Source organism: Sarcophilus harrisii, chromosome 3 (assembly GCF_902635505.1).
Source record: "Sarcophilus harrisii chromosome 3, mSarHar1.11, whole genome shotgun sequence".
NCBI classification, from domain to species: Eukaryota; Metazoa; Chordata; class Mammalia; order Dasyuromorphia; family Dasyuridae; genus Sarcophilus; species Sarcophilus harrisii.
The window spans coordinates 56,740,467-56,755,874 of NC_045428.1; the positions used below are offsets into that span (position 1 = coordinate 56,740,467).

Genomic DNA, 15,408 nt, shown 5'->3' on the forward strand with positions numbered 1-15,408 from the left:
CTTGCTCACCATCATTTCTTATAGTATCATATAGCATTCCATCAAAGTCATATATGACAACTTGTTTAGCCATTCTTCATTTGATAGTTAGCCTTCTTTTTCCAATTTTTTGGCTACCACTAAGAGCACTGCTATTAATGTTTTTGTGCATAAATGTCCCTTTCCTTTCTGTTTTTTAATCTTTTGGGGGATACAGACCTAGTAGTGGTATTACTTTGTCAAAGAGTATACATGGCTTTATAGTCCTTTCAGCATAATTTAAATTGCTTAACACAATAGTACATATCTTTGATTACTTTGGCTAACAACCACTTGATTATATCCTTTGGCCAATTTCTATGATTTCTTTAAAAAGGTAATTTCGAAAGTTCACATGTTCCAGGCCTTAAAAATAATGTGTCAAGTTCAAGTTTTAAAAATGGAAATATTATTCTTTTTACTACTATTCTTAAAGCCAATATGTCTAAACTAAGCACAGTTTAAGTTTTTCTTCTGTGCTAGGGTTTTTTATCCTTTTTGTGTCATAGTCTTTCTTTAGCAATGCGGTAAAGATTATGGACCCCTTCTCATAATAATAGTTTTAAATGCATAAAATCTAGTAGAAAACTAGCTACAATGAAATGCATTTATCAATATATTGCAAACAAGGTCACAGTCGGAAGTATAAGAACCTCTGCCTATGCAGTAGTAGCTCAGATGAGAATATCTGCTGATCTTTGAAGATCTGTGTGGATTAAGCAGTTTAAATAGTATTAACACTAATTGTTCTATGGAATAAATTTCATCTTAGGAAATATATTCTCATCTATACTTCAGATTCATAGGCTCATAAAATGTTAGAGCTAGGAAGGGTCTAGGAAATCTTTTTGTCTAAACCCATAATTTAATCATCAAGGAACCCGTAGTCCTACACTAATGAAATGATTTGCCCAAATCTCATATAATGGTAAGAGACAATGTCAGTACTAGAATCCAGATTTACTGGATTCAAAACTACTGGGGAGGGGGTTGTTTGTTTGTTTTTCATCCTACCATCCTGCATCCCTTCTCCTTTGTCTGAAGATTCTGGCCTCTACAATCCCTAATTTCTTTTAGAGTTCAGTTCATAAACTACCTCTTATAAAAAGTCTTCCTTGACAATCTTTCACCCCCATAGTTTTGGAGGAGAAAGGCTAATTAGCTCTCATTAATTGTTGATAGCCTAGGAATAGAGAGTTCATATACAAGTACTATAAACCTAGCCCTTTAGGATTATCCTTCTGCAGATCCATCCTGCCTTTTGAGTGAGAATTTATAAGGTAGCTGGGTTGTGTGTATGTGTGTGTTGGGGGGAGGTTATGCTTGTATTTCTGTGGCATCTTTTTTCATTTGAGAACTGCCTAAAGCTCACCACTTTAAAGGGCCTTGCAGTAACTTGTTAAATGATATGAATAATTCTTTTGTAGTATAAATAACCACTTTCTGATTTGCCAATTCCAGGTTTTTTACTTTTCTTAATGTAGGACACTCCCTAGACTTAAGGACCAACAGGGAAGAACAATTTGCATATTTATTAATTAAGATTTCACTTATATTTAGTTCTAATCATTTGCCTGTTTGAACTAGCCATAACTGCTTTCATTAGAAGCATTGGTTCCATAAGTCAAAAATAATTTGCTTACAATTAGATATACAGTCAGATGTAAATATCAATCTTATCAGCTTCCTCAAAGGGCCCTAAACTCAATCAGTTTTTCACACAGTGAAGAACAGTTCACTTTGAAGTGGCAAATCATAGTTGTGATCAAGGCAAAGTGTCTTTCTGACTTAATAAATGATTGCATTCTTTTTAGAATTATAAATAGAACATTAATAGATGAACTCCTAATTGAGCTTTCCTTTTTACTGACTTAAACTTTTGTTCTCACTTACAAAAACAACTACTTGTTACTGTACTCCCCTACCTTTTAAAAAATTAAAAATAGAATTTATTAGTTGTTTACAATTCATTTTTTATTTTATACTTCTTATATTGACTTCCTGTTTTCTTCCTAGAATAGTTTTGAAAAAGCTAAATAAAAATTGCATAAGTAAATTTTGTTTTGTAGTAAATATATCATCACCTTCCCCCTTTTGACTAATCCCCTAAAGAGAGATTGCTTTGATAAGAAATAAAATTAGGTAGTTAAACCTATTATGCAAAATAAAATAATTCCATAAAATTATCATGGAGTGATCTTTTGCTCTAAAATAGGTGTTTTTTTTTTTTTTGTTTTTTTTGTTTTGCTTTTTTTACTGAATTATAGTTTTAAAGCTTGGAGGTCATCTAATGTAAACTCCTTATGTTATAGATAAGGAAAGTAAGGTTAAAGTGACATCAAATCTACCTTCTCTCCTTTTTTATATGGGCCCACAATGCCTATAAACTCTATGATTTTAACTTCATTTATTATTTTCATTATCATGCTCTTATTGAAAACATGATTACAGTACATATTTTATAAAAGTCAGAACTAGAAAAAAAGTAGGATCAATATAATTGTATATGAAAATCTGGAGCAGAAAAAGGATAGACTCCCACAACCTCAAACCACATTACAGCCACTGAAGTTCCTCATCCATTGCCTTTTATGTATTTCAAGATCAGTACAGGGTACCCTGCTACCCCTCTATACTATTATACTGTATAGTGTAATATAGTACATATTAGTAGTATAGCTCACTGTCCCTAGATATGACCCATACCCCACAGTTTGAGGCTAGAAGTGCATGAATCTCTTCTGTATTTCTCCTGAAAATAAGCAAATAATTCATAACAAAAAGTTATGCGAAACCAAATTTAGGCATTGAGGCATGAACTCTCCTCAATCTCCTTGTTCCAGACCAATCATGTTGATGTTTAGATTTAGATTGTGGTGATGTCACTGCTTAAAATCTTTGTGGTATTAGATTTGATCTCATAAGAATTAGTAGAACTTTCTTATAAACTCTGGGGATGACTTCTGTTAAATTGCTCTTATTTTAAGGTGATATAAACTATCTTATTTTTATAAGTTTATAGTTCATTATTTGGAATTATGTCTACTTTCATGTAAAGAATTCTGGCTGAGAAAATGCCTATTGATATAATTTACAGTGACTTTTTGAGGCAGTATATTCCAAGTGAGCAACAAGATGGCACAGTGGATAGAGTGCTGGCTTGAAGTCAGAAAGATTCATCCAGTCTCAGATACTTTCTAGTTGTGGGCAAGTCACTTAAACCTGTTTGCCTCCGTTCCTCATCTGTAAAATGAGCTGGCGAAGGAAATGTCAAACCCACTCCAATATCTTTGCCAAGAAAACCCCAAATGGGGTCACAGAGAGTTGGATACAATTAAACAATGACATTCTATGTGAAGAAACTCTCCCCTACCAATGAAGATCTCAGTCAATTAACAGAATTTATAAAGCAAACACTGTGTGCCAGTCACAGTACTAAAAAAATAAAATATTCTAAGTGAATAAATAATATCATTCCAAGTGAGCTTATTAAAGTAAAATAAAATAAAATCATTCTAAGTGAACTTGCATTCTAGTGAGGAATACAACATGTTCATACAACACTAACAGCTGGGAGAATAGAAAAGACTAGTGGTAGAAGGTGGCCGTTGACCTAAATCTTGACGTAAAGAAGGAATTCTAAGTACTGGGAGTCAGTGGAGACAGCATTTCAGGCGTGAAGGATAATGATTTATAAGGTCACAAAAATGTCAGATGAAAAGAATCACAAAAAGTCCAGAAGAGCTGGACCACTGAGTTTATGGAAGGGCAAAGTTAAGAGAATATAGTGGGGATATATATAAGAAAGTTGAAAGGGTAGTATGGGGTCAGACTATGAAAAGCTATAAATGCCAAACAAGGTTGACATTTAAACTATAGAAGCAATTAAGAGCCAATGGAGTTTTTGAATGTGTGTTTGCTAGGGGTGGGAAAATTGATGTGGTGACATAGTCAGCCCTAAGCAAAATTCTCTTTAAGAAGAGAATCACTTTGACTATTCAGTATATATTGAATCATAGTGATGAGAAACTTGTGACAGTGAGACCCATTAGGAGGCAATTACAGTAGTGCAGGTGAAATATGATAAGGGTCTGAACCAGGAGAATGCCCAATATGAGTGGAGAGAAGGGAAAATGTGTAAGATTTTAAAAAAATAGATTTGGCAAGTGATTAAATATATGGGATAAATATGACATCACAGTTATAAATCTGAGTGGCTGAGAGGATGATTACTTGATAGTAATAAGGAAGTTTGGAATAAGAGATTTGAGGTGGGAGAACAAAGAATTCTTTGGGAGGTCTGTTAAGTTGAGAAACCTGTTATTCAGTTATGTCTGATTTTTCATGACCCCATGGACTATCCTGTCCATGAGGTTTTCTTGGCAAAAACATTGGAGTGGTTTCCCATTTCCTTCTCCAGTGGATTGAGGCAGAGAGAGGTTGAATGGCTTGCCCAGATTCACACAACTGATAAGTTTCTAAGTTTTTGAATTCAGGTTTTCTTGACTCCAAGATGGAGGCACTATAAGCCTCTTAACTTCCTCCTTGAGATACCCATAATATATCTAATTTGAAATGTCCAAATAGCAGTTGATGAGAAAATGGAGGTAAGAAAAGATACTAGTACTAAATATATAAATTTGGAAGTCATTAGCATAGACCATTGGAACCACGAGAACTGATGAGATTACTAAGTGAAGTGATGTAGAATGAACAGAGAAGAGGACCCAGGACAGAACCTTTAGGGAAACACTTATGTGAAAGATATATAAAAAAATGAAAATCAAGCAAAGAAGACTGAGGAATTTTAGGACCTCCTAGAATTAGGTAGAATCCCTTTATCTCTTCTTGTAATCCCCTATATTATTTCCATAGATTTGATATTCTTTTTTCCCTTGCAAATAATCCTAAAAAATACAATCTTATAGTCTGTAATATGTGGAGATATGGGAGAAGAGAAGGGAAAGTAGGAGCTAGAAAGGAGACAGTGGTAGAAGAAGGACAAGTTTTTAGAGTTTACATGCAGAGATTTCTGACTATGGCCCAGAGAGCCAGGTTAGCTCAGATGCTGAACAAGGTCTAATAGATCAAGAAAGCTAATTTAAAAGGCCAAAATACAAAGAATGCTAAGTCCGAAGGCGAGGTTCCTTGAATAGGTTCTAAGAGAAGCATCTGGAGTGCTGGAAAACTGATGTTGGCGAGTGAGGTCTCAAGTTCTGGGCTGGATCCATGCCTCTGTGAAAATCGGTTACAATAAGTAGAAAAATGTTTCCTTTGTGTTGGGACTCCATTATTCCAATATGAAATTAAATTGGAGATTATTTTTGGATTTAGTTAAATGGAACAAATGAACACCAAAGATCTCTAGACATTAGAAAAAAGAGCATGGCCAACAACTTACCACTGTTTCCCAACACCAGCCCTGGTGCATAATAAAAAGGTACTAGTGAATGCCTTTTCACATGCATAGAATTATTTCAGAGCAGCTAATGAAATTCATTGCTCATTTGAGATAGAGAATATAAAAGGCATTATAAAAAATCCAATCCAATTCAACATAATCTTGGCACTTGCCTTATTCCAGTTGGTCTATTTCCAAAAGAAACAGACGAATTAAATTCAGGAGAGACAATCCTACTGTTGTTAAAAGTTTTAAATCAACTCTGCTCAGTTACCCAGCTTCTCTCAATGTCTCTGTAAGGAGCAGTCATGAGAAATTAACTGATCCCAGTATGTAAATGCTTACATCTGCTCAACTAGTACCCTGAACACAGTCCTCCTGCTCCAAACACAATTTCTAACTAAATAGCCAGGATTTCCCTTTCACACATGCAAAATATATTTGAGCTAAGTTTTGCCAAATCCCAGGCTAGTAACAGTATAGAACATCTAATTACTATTTCCTGTTTAATTTCATGTTCATAGGGCTATAAATCAATATTTTGAGTTAATTGATCCAATACTTAATGCATAGTCAGTGTTTAATGATGTTAATTGAATGATGCCTTGGAAAAGAAATTTTTTAAAGCTTGCTTTAAAAAAAAGTAGATAAATTAGAGGTTAAAAGTCTCCAATATTTTTCATGTAGCTCCTAACCTCATTTTTATGGCCCTTTCTTGGCCACCTATCCACAAACACCTTCACACTTCAAGTTCCCAATGGTATCTTGCTCACTTAAGCCACACTTCATCCATCCAATCCAAATAAGACAGGAATTGATATCAATCACCTCTGACTTTTTTTGATTGATAGATTATGCTTTGGAATAGGAAACTGATAAGAATAGGGTTTGTCAAAGGGCCCAACTGAAGTTGGTTTTTTATTTTTGTTTTTGTTTTCTTCTAGAAACACTTAGGCAACCTGGGTACAAAAGGTAAGATGCTTTGCATCTCACTGTATCTCCACAACTTACTCTCACCTAACACAATTGGTAAATATAGGAAAAAAGATAAATAAATGCTTTGCCTACAGTGGAAACTGGCAAAAATAAGGATCTTTTTAATTGGCAGGTGAAACTATTTAGGAAAGTTTATGGAATAGAATGAGATGAATCTTTGGCTGTGTTTTTCTTTAAAGACAGCATTTTTACAGCTTTAGTTTCACTCCCTAGACAAAAGACTCAATGTGGAGTTCAAAACATGTAAAAATATTTTGGTAACTATTTCTTTTTTCCAGTTCAATTACTCTTATTTATTTTTATGAAGAAATTGAGTTTTATTGAGCATATATGAGACTAAATCCCATGGTTGATGAAGAATAGGACATGTTTAGCTATACATTTGATATTCTTTTCTGTCTTATGTGAAAGTACTAATTTCTATTATGTCCATCCTGCTTTTTGAAAAATATGAGATACATTTCACATTTGTCTTTCATTTTTTCCTTGTTTTATTTTAAACTAAAGAAATAAAACAAACATTTCTATAACATAGTATGACAGAAAAAAAGATGAATATATATATGAAACTGCAAATCTATAATTTACAACTCGCTATTCCTTTTCAATATATAATAAAGTTATCATGTAACTTTTTTCCTTTTTTTCCCTTCCCCCATAACAACTAGAGATGGCTATCATTAGATACAAGTATGTGGCTATGTGTATATCTTACACATACTTCTATTTAGCAGTTTTTTCTCTAGATACAGAGGTAATTGTATTTCAATATAATTCATTTTCCTTGTAATCCTATGGATTTTATTTTATGCATTAAAAAAATTATTCTGAGGAATCCTTAGATCTTCATTAGATTGTCAAAGGGATCCTGGACACACAAAGTGGTAAAGAATTTCTGCTCTAGATAATAACTGCTCATATTTACATCATGCTTTTGGTCTCATATCAATTAGATGGCTCCATTTGATTCTAACAACAGGAAAGTAAGATAGGCAGGGCAAATGCCAAAGATGAGAAAACTGATGATCAGAGTGGTTGTGATTTTTTCTAAGATCACACAGCTAGTAGGGAGAATAATGACTCAAACCCACGTTTTCCAACTCAAATATTCTTTGGCTCATAACATAGGATTTTAAGATTTAGAACTGTAATGGATCTTAGTTCAAAAAGTCCAGACCTCTCATTTTACAAAGGAAGAAACCAATTCAGAGAAGTTAAGCCACCTGTCCAGGGTCAGTGAGTGAGATATAGTGAAAATAGAAATAAGGTTAAAACCTAAGCATATTTTTCAAAGTTAATAATCTTTTAAAATACACAACACTGCCTCCCACTTCATGTCTTTGGATACTAGTCTTATCATCTGAAGGATAAAAGATGAAGGGGTGGACAGGATGACCTCTAAGAATCCAGCCTTTCTAACATTCTTTGATTCTCTTAACTATTCACAATCACTTATTTATGCAAACATAATGTTGTTTATGATAAAAGTTTTTAGACAGCCCTAGAACTGCCCCCACCATTCCTCTCGTTTATTTTATTTGTGTTGTTGGTAAATCATCCAAATAATCATTTAAATGCTGCTTCAGGTCACCCCCTAGCAATTATTCAGACATTGAAGTATGTTGTTGCAGCATTAGTCATCAGAGATCTTTGGAAGGAGGCCTAGAAATCAAAGACAAACAATTTCCCTTTTTTGTTGTTATTCTGCTAATTTCATTGTGCATTTAACAGATTGTGTGAAATTTCTTTTTTTTTAAATGTTCAATTGTGGGCAGCAAAAGATGTTTGCTTTCTTTTATTCATGAAAGTACTCGTTGATTACTTACTTAGCTTTCAAGTTTACATAACACTAAAGCTATCAGGATCTCAGAATTTATCATACACAAAAACTCTACTGTTTAAAAAAAATATTGCCTAAGAACAGAAATAATAATAATAACTAACATTTATGTAGCACCTACTATGTATCAAGTAAGGTGCTAAATGTTTTACCAAGATCATCTCTGTTAGTTACTATTGTTATCTTCATTTTACAGATTGGAAAATTGAGGCAAACAGGTTAGGTTTACGCAGAATCACAGAGTTAGTGTCTGAGACTGAATTTGACTCATGACCTGAATCTTCTTGACTCAAAGCTTGGTATTCTATTCACTGTTCCACCTCACTGTCCATGAGAACTAAAAGTAGATAGTTTACCTTCAGTCATGAAGGCTTAGGTTCAATATTTGCTTCTGACAGTTCTTGACTGCATGATGCTGGACAAGTAATTTACCCTAAACAACTTTCAAAGATTATAAATGAAGAATATATAAATAAATATTTATAAATTAGAAATATACATGACTTGCTGATTTGTAGCAATGGAGAAAGTTCCACCAGAGTTGCCTACATCAAAGAAATTATGAACCCAATGATTTTTTTTAAAATGCCCATAAAGCTTCATTTTGTCTTTTGTCTATCTTCTTCCACCTTATCTCCACTCTCCCTAATACCTTCTTTCTATATATGGAAGCACTCTGACTATTAGGTGATTCCCCTCCAGAATCTTTTCTATTTTCAGTGCGCTGAGTCCATAATGGGTCTGTTGTACTGCTCTTTTAGACACAAAACCAGCTCCTCTCATCAGCAGCAAGGATTCTGCGAGCCAAGCAATTAATTCTGACATTGGGTCCACGCTTCAGCGCCAACTTAGACAGCCTGTGGTACTTTTATTGCTTGTAGGATGCCAGCATTTAAAAACTGACCAACAGAGCCCACAAGGAAGTGTCTAAACAAGCAAGAAATTGAATTGAGCAACAACGTTTTTGAGCAGGTTACTCTACAGCCAAAACAAAGCTAAATGCAGGAATCTTTTTTAAGTAGCAATCCAAAAACAATAATACACTGCTTCTCACCTCCATCTCTTAGTACATTGAACTTCCTTCAAGGATCAACTCAGAAGACACCTTCTAAAGGAAACCTTTCCATATTTCCTTAATTAGGGGCAACTAGATGGCACAGTGGATAGAGTGCCAACTATAAAGTCAAGAGAAACTGAGTTCAAATCTAGTCTCAGACACTTGGTACTTAGCTGTGTGAATCTGGGCAAGCTGCTTAACCCCAATTGCCTCACCCAAAAAGGCCAGATATAAAATTGCCTACACATTGATGCTCTTAAAGTTTTTGTTGCATTGGATTGTAGTGTGCTTTCTAGAGCCCCCAAGTTGGGGTGGCAAAACATACCATCACTTTCTGGAGTTCCCAGGGTGAGGTGCCAAAATATACTATCTGGACTAGCTCTCTGGAGGACCTAGGAACCAGCCTGAGTCCTTGGTCTTAGTGGAGGAGTGAAGGAGGCAGGAGACCCATGAGGATGGTCACAGATGGAGTCCCTTTATTTCAAGTCCTCTCAGCCCTTAAATACCTTAATACTATTACGTCACTACAGCACACTGAGCATGTGCCAACTGTAGAACCATTACATCACCTTGTCACACTGCACAAGTACTAACTATAAGCACTCTGCTATTGATGTGTAAATGCCTCTCTTTATTGTTAGTATCCCTTGGTTTAAGTAGAACACAGGTGGTAATGCCCTTTCTGACTTCTCAGGAAGGCTGAGAGCCCTTAGGAGAGATGGGGAGCCAAACCAGACATTGTCAGCAGGTTTCCTCTGGGCTAAAGGGTCTTATAGCTTACCCAGAGTCCCCTACTATCTGTGTCCCTCTACATTGGACCAAATGATATTTCGTATAATAGATTGGATTACCATGAAGATAGAGAGCCTCTGTGGAATCACAGAGTCAATGATAGTGGATTCAAATGGGGGGGGGGGGTTTAAAAAAAACTATTCATACTCTTTTAAATCTGGATGGAGTAGCACTATTACTAGGATGGTTAGCTTGAGAGACGAAATGTGGAGGGTATATGATGACTATCTTCTTTACCCCAAAAGGCAGAACCAAGAACAAGGAGCCAAGTCGCCAATTTAGGCTTGATCAGTGAGCTCCTAAAATTGGAGCTGTCCAATGTCCTGCCCTGGGTGGTAGTGGGGATAGAGTTCATTGGAGGTCTTCAGGTGGAGGTTGGATGAACACTTGTCTATGGATATTCTTTTTGGGAGTGGGAGGGGAAAGAGATATGGGTTGGACTATATTAGTCATTGATGAGTTCAAATATTCTGCAAAAACCATGGTACTCTGATTTAAGCAAAGATAGAATGGCAATAGGTCAATAATTCCAAAATATGAGATTCAGTGTGATCTGGGAAAATATATAGATGAAGTTATAACTATTTGTTTTCTTTCCTATAGCAAGAGAGACCTAGACTTCTGGAGCCCTTAGATTATGAAACAGTTGTTGAAGAGCTTGAGAAAACTTATTGGAATGATCCTCTTAGAGATCTCATTTTCTTTCCCAATGATGACTTCACAGTGAGTACTCATTTTTTTCTTTTCTATTTTTTCAAAGCATTTAAATCCAGATTGAGCTTTAAAATGTTATGTTTAATAAAGTATTGGATGCAATGATTGATCAAGAAGACTTGTGGTTGGATTTGGTTAGAAAATTGAGTAATCTGCATGAGGCACAATACAAAAATAAAGATAATGAAAATGATCTAGATTTGGGGAATGGATAAAATTCCAAATGATTTCTGAGGGTAGTGAAGGATAGCTTTATAGTAGGATATCAGCAGCCCATTTTTATGCATCTTCCTAAAAAAGCCTAAAAGTGTGGAAAAGAGAGAATTACATAGATTTTGAGCTAAAAGAGGCCTTCGATATCATCATATGCAATTTCTTCATTTTTCCAAGGGCAGCAAACTGCAACCCAAAACACTAGACTTTTCACATATCTGTGAGAGCCAGGATTCAAACCCCAAACCTCTGACCCAAAAGCTACCACTACATACATTTTTCTGTACAAATCAGATGTCTCAGATAATTTAAAATAGTGTAGATAAGAGCCTTGGATATTGAATCAGTGACCAGTGTTCTAGTTCATCTCTCTTTGGACAAGTTGTTTAACCTTTTCTTCACTGGATAAAATGAAGTGGTTAGACAAGCTAATTGCTAAAGTTCCATTGAGTTCTGAATCCTATTAAATCTGGGCACACCCTATACTTTACTTGGCAACTTCCTCTCAAATAACAAATGTTATTGCATCATGGAGATATTCCCACCCACTTGATGCCTTTGTCTGCTAGTCCAAACCACTGTGACCACTGACCAGACTACTAGCCTAAACTATTTTAATTCTTGATTGTTCCCATGTATTTGGCTAAAATCTGAATGTCAAATATCCCTCACTTTCATTGTTTTTTTGGATGAAGTAAGAAGAAGTAGCCAGATCCAGTAGATAAAAGACTCTCCTTGAAATCAGGGCAAGCTACGTTTCATATGTAAAAGACACACACTCATTTGGGTGCTGTTAGATAAAATAACTGCTCAGGACTCCTAGATAATTCCCTAAGACTATAAATTTCATATTACATTGTCAATCTTAAAAAGGAAATTTACTTATTGAGAGTTCCCTATAAGACTGTAAACATAGGTTTGGATGTTCCCAATCCCTTTAAAAAGATAAGATGGAAGATTAAGGTGTAAAGTAGAATAGATAAGAAGAAATGAAACAAATTGACAGATTGTTTAGATTTGGAAGAGTTCTTAAAGATCATCTTCCACCACCATTTTACTATTAAGAAACTTAAGGCTTGGAGGGGAAAATTGACTTGCCCCGAGGTCACAAAGATAGTAAGAGAACTGGATCAAGAACTCCAGCCTCTTGTTTCCTCTTCCAACAGTCTAATAGACAAAGAAATACCAAAGGTATTTAGATGCTCTCCTAAACCTTCAAACCTGTGTCCTGCTGCTTATACTGGCTCACAGTTTTGTGTTTGGCATAGTTTGGAGCTTATTGCAAGCCAAAATGCACTTCCTGAGTCTGACCAAAATATGTAGTACTTGAACTCTAAATGTAAGGTTTAACACACTTAACTCTCTCCCCACATCCTTGTTTTCATTTCTGTGACAGAGAAATGGGGGGTGGGGAGGCAGGGAGGAAGGGAGAAAGACAGGGGGAGAGAAACGACAGAGAGATAAAGAAATACAGAGAGAGAGTCAATTTTCTAGGGCAGCTCCTTTCTCTCAAAAACAAAGCTAAGCACAAACAAAACCATGTAAACATGGGAAATGTTTCCTTTCTTATTTAACTCAGCCAACTATCTAAACCTATTAAGTTTTTTTCTGTACCTAGAAAGGAAAGGAAAGTGATGATGATAAAAGGATCATGGGGCCTCAGAGCAGAGGTCCTCAAACTTTTTAAATAGGGGGCCAGTTCACTGTCCCTTAGACTGTTGAAGGGCCAGACTATGGTAAAACAAAACCTTTGTTTTGTGGGCCTTTTAATAAAGAAACTTCATAGCCTTGGGTGAGGGGGATAAACGTCCTCAGTTGCTGCATCTGGCCGGCAGGGCGTAGTTTGAGGACCCCTGGATTAAGGGTTGGAAGAGATCCAGACGTCATCCAGTCCAGCTGCCCCATTTGACAGATAAAGTAACTGAGACCCAGAAAAGTTAAGTGATTTAAGTGACCCAAGATCATATCCTCAGATTTTGAAGAGTGGAAATGGCATTCCAACCACCATGAGAAGGCACACTCATTTAAGAAGCATTTTTTGTGATCTTTCATCACTCATTAAGTTGAAATAAACTGTCCCAGAGGACACTTTTCTTAGTTTTCTTTTTCTAATTGATGTGCATGTAATATTTAAAATTGACTACATCTTAAATAAGAAAAATCAAATTGAATTGAATTCCTACCTCTGACACTTGCTAGGTGTTTTCACATCATTCTGAAGAACTGGCCATATCAACCCATATAATTGATTACCATAGAAATTGACTGCTTACTTCTTGGCTGGGTGTCAGCAAGTCAATTAATTTCTCTGTACCAGTTTCCTCATTTGTAAAGTGGAGTGAATTGCACTTTAATGCTATCTCCATCCTGGTGTTGTTCAATCAGTGCATTTATTAAGCACCTTGTTATCATTTAATCATTTCAGTTATATTTATTTCTTCATAACTCTATTTGGAATTTTCTTGGCAAAGATACTGGAATGATTTGCCATTTCCTTCTATAGTTCATTTTACAGATGATGAAACTGAGGCAAGTAGGGTTAAGTGACTTGCCCAGGGTCACACTGCTAATTGTCTCATGTCAGATCTTAACACAGGAAGATGAGTCTTCCTGAATTCAGGCTTGGCACTCTATCCACTGCACCATTTAGCTGCCCTGTTAAGTATTATGTGCCAGAAATTATGCTGACTGAAAAAACAACGAGAAGAACAAAGCAGCCCCTTTCTTTACAAGACATACCTTCTACTGTATACTTCATAGCACAACATTAATTTAAGCTGTTATTATTATCATTTCTCCCACATAGACATCCTAATGCCTGTACTTTTAGGATATGTGGGGCAGTGGAGAGAACACTGGACATAAAGTCAAAAACATCTGAATTCAAAGCCTGCCTCAGACACTTAGTTAGCAGTTTGATTGTGATCAAATTAATTAACCACTCTCGGTCTCCATTTTCTCACCTATAAAATGGGAATAATAATAGCACCTCTCTCAGGAGGTTGTGGTAAAACTTAGACACAACACATGTAAAACATTTTGCAAATATTGAAGGATTAAATAAATTAAGGGTTAAAATTAATTTAAAGAATTAAATGAACAATATTATGCTCATTGCTCTCTAGTTCTATCATTTTTAATTAATTTCCAAGTGTTATCAAATATCTATAATTAAAAAAAATACCTGTGCCACAGTGTAAATTAAATCTTAACTCAAATTAAAAACAATAAGAAAATTGAAAACAATAAGATGACTTTGAATATTTATTAACTACGAAGTTTTTCTTTGTAAGAAATCTTCATATTTATGTCTGCTGGTTTTCTATGAATATACTTTGTGGTATGAAGTGCATGAAGACGAAGCCATTTTTTAACCTCCCTTTCCAATTCTCTGGTCCTCTCTGGTCTAGTTTAGCCTGGCACATAGTAGGCACATAGTAAATACTAATTGATTGACAAGGAATTGCTTGACATGGTTGTCAGCTCCTGTTGATACATGTGTGTCTTGCAAGAATTGGGCAGAGAAGTAATCATTAACAATAATAATAAGAAGAATAGCTAGCATTTATATATCACTCAATATGTGCTAGACACTGTGTTAAGTAGTATACATATATTATCTCATTTGATTTCTTACCTTTCTCTGGATGATATCAAGTCTATTAACATCCTTCCTGAAATGTCATGCATGAATTGAACATAATACTTCAGATATGATTTGACCAAAAGACATAAAATTGGGACTATATTAAGCCTAGTCCTAGACCAGGACATCTTTCCATTTAAAATCACGAGCTTGTCAATCAAAATATTTGATCCATAACACACTTGCAATTGACTAGCACCCCCAGATATTTTTTAGACAATTGCTACTAAGCCACAATTTCCCCATCTTTTATTTGTGCAGTTGTTTGTTTACTCAAACAAACACAAGTTGTTGTATAAGAACAAATGTTTAGTGTCATCAACTTGTTTCTTACTAGAAACAACTCCAAATAACTTACTCCAAACCTCCCAAGATTTGGATCTTTGAAGGATTTTTATTCTGCTGTCCAAAGTGGTTGCCATCTCTCCTAGTTTGGGGTCATTTGCAACATGATATACAGGTTATTAATGTCTTTCAAAGTGATAAAGATATCAACCAATATGGTACCAAGCAAACATCCCTGGATCACACCAGTATATAATAGCCTCCAAGTTAACATTGGGCCATTCATTTTGACTCTTGGAACACAGGCATTTAACCAACATTTAACCTATGCCACCATTGTACTCTAATACATCTCTCAATCTCATTTATAGGACTAACATGAAGACTGTCAAATTCTCTGATGAAACCTAAATAATTTCTTTCAATAAGTTAGTGAGCATCAGAAG

At 35.3% G+C, this 15,408-nt stretch overlaps 1 protein-coding gene across 11 annotated transcripts in view; it reads left to right on the forward strand.

Annotated features, from left to right (window-relative positions):
* Window positions 1-15,408, forward strand: part of DOCK10 (dedicator of cytokinesis 10) — a 335,847-nt gene that overhangs the window by 135,865 nt on the left and 184,574 nt on the right. For all 11 annotated transcript variants that reach the window (XM_031957956.1, XM_031957958.1, XM_031957952.1 and 8 more), the window contains exon 2: window positions 10,708-10,827. In XM_031957956.1, the coding sequence (XP_031813816.1) occupies window positions 10,708-10,827 (120 nt within the window). The remainder of the gene's footprint in view (window positions 1-10,707; window positions 10,828-15,408) is intronic.